The sequence below is a fragment of the Nycticebus coucang genome, chromosome 2, assembly GCF_027406575.1.
Source record: "Nycticebus coucang isolate mNycCou1 chromosome 2, mNycCou1.pri, whole genome shotgun sequence".
Taxonomy (NCBI): Eukaryota; Metazoa; Chordata; class Mammalia; order Primates; family Lorisidae; genus Nycticebus; species Nycticebus coucang.
Window position 1 is genome coordinate 154,407,828 of NC_069781.1, and position 6,000 is coordinate 154,413,827.

Consider the following 6,000-nt stretch of genomic DNA (forward strand, 5'->3'; position numbering starts at 1 on the left):
TCAAATCGGAAGACTTCAGATAAGCCTGCCCAACCTACCCCTCTTGCACACTGGGAATCTGGACTCAGAGGGCACATGGGTAGAATCTTAATCTCTAAGCAAGCACTTTCTTACTATATTTCATCATTAACAACCAGCAAAAACATATCGAACCTCAGGAATTTCTTCCATCCTCTTATTTTTGCCCATACATAACACTAAATTGACTGCTATCCTTTTAAATCTGTGTCCACCACCCTTAGATCATCATGGCTGGAAGCCTGCACACAGTCTTAGGGGAGGACTAACCACCAGGGTTCCTCTCACTGCCTTGTCCTCTCCATTGGCAGATCTGCCAGGAACAGTGTGTTGAGAAGGATTCTGAGGTTGATTCCGGGTGCATAGGGAAGAAAACTGGTTTTGATTAACAGTGTCAGCCAAGAGGAGAGGACAGGAGCATGGTGGCCTGTGCGTGTCTTGTCAGCCCTGGCAGTGGCCTCATGAGGAAGGGACCTACCCATGGCAGCAGGATGTGAGACCCTTCCAGACTGAGTCTAGAGTTTGAGGTGACCACTTTGCTTGATAATTAGAAAGGCAGCCAAAACTCCTCATCAAAAGCTGCTGCCCGAGATCCCACCCTAGAAGGTCTTCTGCGGTAGCCAACTCCAGAGGGGGTTACTGACAGGCAGCTGTGTCACACGGTGCTGTGGAGTCATGTGTCTTCCATACCCCATCAGCTTCCCTGCCTCCACTCAGGCTGAATGCATGGTCAGGAGACAGGTGACTGGGGGAGATGGGGGCTAACCTAACCCTCTACTCTTCCCTGCGTAGTTTCTCAGTTCTGAATTTGCTTGAGAACAGGACAGAAATGGGACAGAGGATGGGCAGGAAGGCAGAACCTAACACATTTCTCCAGGGAACGAGGCAGCAGGTTGGGTGAGTGAGTCCCAGGCTGCAGGAGGCCTGAGGTACCTCCAGGGAGACCCTCATTCCTGTACCCCCCCCCACCTGCTTCCCCCCAGATGGGAGGCATGGAGGCTGTCATCACGGGCCTGGCGGACGACTTCCAGGTCCTCAAGCGACACCGGAAACTCTTCACCTTTGCCGTCACCTTTGGCACCTTCCTCCTGGCCCTGTTTTGCATAACCAAGGTGAGGAAGGGCCGGCCCTGGGTGAACTGGAGCTTCCTGGGCTGTGTGTCAGTGACAACAGACATTCCCAGCCCTGGAAATGGGGGAGAATAGGGCTGGGCTGAGCTCAGAGGAACAATGCCCGAACTTGTGGACCTGGAACCCTCTACTCCAGGGCCTGATCTCCTACGGCTGCGCCCTGGTTATCTCCTTCCACCCCTGAGCCTGAGACTGTCCAGGCAACCCTATTAACTGCTTATCAATTTGACAGGCAGCAAAAGTCCCTTTAAAACTATCTCACTCTTTGCTGGTTGGAACACCCACCTTGGACCCAGTAACTCCCATAGTATCAATACAACAGCTCCCTCAGTCCTGTCACCGTGTTCTCAAACAGGGTCCTGGGCAAGTGGGACAGATGACAGGTAAGAGCTGACAGGTGCAGCAGTTGACGTCCATTGCTACCTGACAAGGCCTCAGGCTTTTTCTCTGCATGTCCCAGGGTGGAATTTACGTGCTGACTCTACTGGACACCTTTGCAGCAGGCACCTCCATCCTGTTCGCTGTCCTCATGGAAGCCATTGGTGTCTCCTGGTTTTATGGTACGTGCGTACGTGGGAAAGCCGCCCAGTCCTCCTGGAGCTCCTTTACCTGGAGATGTGAAGGAGATTTCCACTTCCAGGACAGCCGCCTGCTGTTCCAGAACTGAGCAAGCCGCTTGTTAGGATAAGAGCTTTGCTCCTCAATCCTCAGCTCCTGGGAGGATGAACTCCCAAAGGCATCCAGTGTCAGAAGGCCCCCAAATCTGAAGCTGCTCACCCCCAAATCAAGTAATTCATTCCAACTCAGGGTTGCCAGATTTAGAAAACAAAACACAGGACTCCCAGCTAAACTTGAATTTCAGATACACAGTGAATAATTATTAATTATTAGTACCTCCTAAATACTGCGTGGGGCATACTTACATTATTTTTTTTTCATTATGTATCTGAAATTCGAACTTAACTGGGTGTCCTGTATTTTTTCTGGCAGCTGTTATTCTAGAACAAAACTGAGAGAATATTTTTCAAAGTCAAATGTGCTGTAATAGTATGTTTTGTCTCCCAGTGTCACACGAAAGTGTTAATCCTGTTTTCTCTTTGATCACTCAGAAAGAGATTTTAGCTCTGAGTCTGAGCTCCTCTGTCAGGCTGAAGTCAGGGAAATACTGTGTAAGGCACAGTCACTGTTATTGTCACAGTAAGAACGAGCAAGAGGCAAGACCAAGGCCTCTTGCTGGGTCAGGCCCGCTGGCTCTGTGATCTAGGGCAAGTCCCCTAACTTCTTTGAGCCCTGGCTTCCCTCTGACAAATGAATTGAGGTGGCCCATGAAAGGCGAGACTGTCTGAGAGTTCCCCATCTGCAAAGTGCCTGTCCCCAGGTCACCAAAGTCCTAGGGTGTAGAGCCTGGCCCTGCTGCCCTGCTCTCCACCCAGGGCCAGGGCCTTGAGGGAGGGGCCGCTGTGACGGGCCCCTCCTGCATGTGCACAGGTGTGGACAGGTTCAGCAATGACATCCAGGAGATGATGGGGTTCAAGCCCGGCCTGTACTGGAGACTGTGCTGGAAGTTTGTCAGCCCTGCTTTCCTCCTGGTGAGTAACATGTGGCCGGGGGGGCCCTGCAGGGACAGACAGATTAGCTTCTTAGGGGAGGAGTCCTGAGGCCATTGTTACACAGTTCAAGACAATCTGGAGACTCAGCCCTGTTGATACCACGGTGGCTTCCACTTCAGTGGGGGTCCTGAGCTGGGCCAAGGTCCACAGGCAGGCGTGGGCATTGCACCAGCTCCAAAGTCACCTTTCGGCTCCCCCCTTCTCACTCCCTGTCACCTTTGCCTCCTGGTTATCATGAGCCTCTTGATTTCTTGCTCCTTTCTTTGTCCCCCCTCCTTATTTTCTTGTTTCCCTGTAACCTGTCTCACTCCTACTCCCCACTTCTCTCCCATCTTTCTCCCTCCATCCCCCCCTCATCTCCCACAGTTCGTGGTGGTGGTCAGCATCGTCAACTTCAAGCCGCTCACCTATGATGACTACATCTTCCCCCTCTGGGCCAACTGGGTCGGGTGGGGCATCGCCCTGTCCTCCATGGTTCTGGTTCCTGTCTACGTCATCTACAAGTTCATCAGCACAAGAGGCTCCCTTTGGGAGGTGAGTTCTGGGCTGGCCGTGGGGGACAGGGTGGGGTTGGCCTTCTGAGTCACCCCTGTTGGATGATACAGGGGAGACAGAGGACACAGAGGACACAGAAGCTAGGGTCAGACAGACCTACCTCATTGGCCAAGTTCTTTACCCCATTGGAGCCTTGGTTTCCATATTCGTGGCTTGAGGATAAATCTATGTGCCTTGAAAGAAAAAAGGAGCACCGAGCACTGTGCCTGCCACGTGGGAGGCATTTGGTGCCATCCCCCACTACTCTTACTATTATTTATGTGAAAAGTTTTCAATTAGCAATAATCGCGCCTCGGATAAATCTCATTGGCTACGATACTGCCACTGCGCAAAGCTTCCTACTATTATTTATGTGAGAAGGAACACTCAGCCTGGAGTTCACTGAGAATTGATTAGACAGACTGCCGGAAGTGGGCTCACTCCTGTTTCCCCTTTCAAAGTTTGTCACATCCGCAGGTGACCCAGCTCTCCCTGTCAAAGCCCACTGTGATCTGGTCATCCTGGTGTTGACCTGCTTCCTTCTGGAACTTAATGATCTGATCGGCCTAAAACCAAGAAATTTCTGAAATGCATTTCTTCTTTTACATATATGCATTACATCCGTGTATATGTGTGTACATACATATATGTAAGTATTTATACATATTTTGGAAATGGTGCCCTTTATTCTGAAGTCATGTCATTCCGGATACTTGGTTGTTAAAACACCCTTTCTTTTATAAGCTAATGGCCACAGTTGTTTCTTCATTTTTACTTTGCATTCCTTCATTCCTTTATCCACCCACTTGCCAGACACTAACTGAGAATCTGATGTGTGCAGGCAGGGTTCTGGGCACTAGACAGAAGTCTCTGCCTTTAAGGGGCTCACAGTCAAATCCAGAGTCAGGTAAACAAAATGAGAGGGTAAGAAGATACGGCCATGAGGGGGCTTAAGGAAGAGAGCCCCAGACAGACAGTCCCCTACGCACAGTCTTTGATGTTTCCTGTCTGTGATGTCTCAAAGCCTGGGGGCCTCTGTCTTGGGTCCCTGGGAGGGCCAGTGTTCAGGGAACTCATCCTGGACATGGGAACAAGGACCTAAGCTTTCTATTCTTCTCCCTTCAGGAGTGGGGACACTTCCCACTACCTAGTGATCAGCCATTGGTTCAGAGTGCACACCCCGAGTCCCTGCCCGTGCCTACACCCACGGGGTCTTTCCTGGTTCCCCATGGGCCCAGGTGCCTCCTTCCACAATCTCACTGTGCACTTATTGAAATGACCTTTGTGTGTGTTTGCTCAACACCAGTCCCTTACAAGGGCTGTACCCGGAGATGGCGTGGGTCTTCCAAAGCTCTGGCTCTGCAGAGCCTAGCCTGGTGTCTGACCTCAGTAGGTGACTCAAGAAATATTCGCCAGATGAATGACTCAATGTGAACCAACCTGCCCCGCCAACAGAGGTGGGGTTGTGGACCGTGCATGCTGTCCAAATGCAGGTGTCCCTCATCTGGGGCCGTCAGCCCCGTGGGTCTCTGGGAGGGTGTCCCTGGGCCAAGCTGAGGCCTCCTCCCCATATCCACCCTCCCACAGAGACTGGCTTATGGCATCACCCCAGAGAATGAGCACCACCTAGTGGCACAGAGGAGGGACGTCAGGCAGTTCCAGGTAGGCACAGCCTGGCCTGCTGAAAGGGGGGCTGTTGGGGTGAGTCCTGGCTACTCCCCTCTATGTACTGCCCAGGTAGGACCACCAGCCAGAAAACCCAGAAGGATGTGGGCTATAGCTCAGGGGGTTTAGTGTGGGATTGGGGGTGGGGAGGGCCAGCCCCTCTGCTCCTTGGTCCTGGGATGCTGAACGCCTAAACTTTCCTCCAACCCTGTTCTACCTCTATGAGTGGTCACACAAGCGCCACCTAATGCCCCTGCAGCTGCTCCTTCAGGAATATTCCCCTCTGGGCCGGGTGGGGCATCGCCCTGTCCTCCATGGAGGACATGGAATATCCTGAAGGAGCAGCTGCAGGGACATTGGCACCACCCTTTTCCCTGCAAACATGGGGATGGGGGACAGGCAAGCCCAGCATGTCATTCAGACTGGCTGGGTCACTTTGGGAAGGCTCCTTTGCTCTTTCTGGGCCTCAGTGACAGCAAGGGAATCGTTCTGCATGTCTGCTGTGGTAGTGGAGGGAGAACGTATTTCCTGTCCCTCGCTTTGCCCCTTGTCCACTCAGCTGGCCCTTGCTCCTCCTGTCCCTACCTTCCTGGGCCCTATCGTGAAGGCCTGTGTCTTTCTCTGCAGCTGCAGCACTGGTTGGCCATCTGAACTTGGCCTGAGGAGGAGGAACCCACCTGCCGACGTCCAGGTCAAAGGCATCTGCTTTGCTCCCACCCCGGATGGACGCTGTCTCAGGATTCCTCTCCTGGGAGCTGTCTTTTCCCACGCCTCCTTCCTCTTTTCCCAGTTATGAATGATTTAGTGACTCTGGTTTTTGTTCACCTTCTGTTCATCTGGCCTGAGGGCTGTAAGCTTGGAGGATTGCCTCGAGGGAGAGGAGAGGACAGGAGAGCTGATTTCTGCTGAGTCCCCTCTGCTCTGGGGGACATCTCGCCCACTCTGGGAGCCTGCCCAAGCTGAGGTCCACGGCTCGGGCAAAATTCCCCATCACATTTGCTTGTACTTTAGACCACAGAAGAAATCCTCACTCCTCCTGATCA

At 52.5% G+C, this 6,000-nt stretch overlaps 1 protein-coding gene and 1 pseudogene across 1 annotated transcript in view; one reads left to right on the plus strand and one right to left on the minus strand.

The window, feature by feature from the left end:
• SLC6A2 (solute carrier family 6 member 2) overlaps positions 1 to 5,753 on the plus strand; it is a 50,315-nt gene extending 44,562 nt beyond the window's left edge. Inside the window, exons 9-14 of the mRNA XM_053554052.1 lie at positions 1,002 to 1,130; positions 1,609 to 1,708; positions 2,637 to 2,737; positions 3,125 to 3,292; positions 4,880 to 4,954; positions 5,517 to 5,753. Coding sequence (XP_053410027.1) covers positions 1,002 to 1,130; positions 1,609 to 1,708; positions 2,637 to 2,737; positions 3,125 to 3,292; positions 4,880 to 4,954; positions 5,517 to 5,753 — 810 coding nt within the window. The remainder of the gene's footprint in view (positions 1 to 1,001; positions 1,131 to 1,608; positions 1,709 to 2,636; positions 2,738 to 3,124; positions 3,293 to 4,879; positions 4,955 to 5,516) is intronic.
• LOC128579936 (uncharacterized) lies at positions 3,567 to 3,649 on the minus strand (annotated as a pseudogene).
• Positions 5,754 to 6,000: the final 247 nt, after the last annotated feature.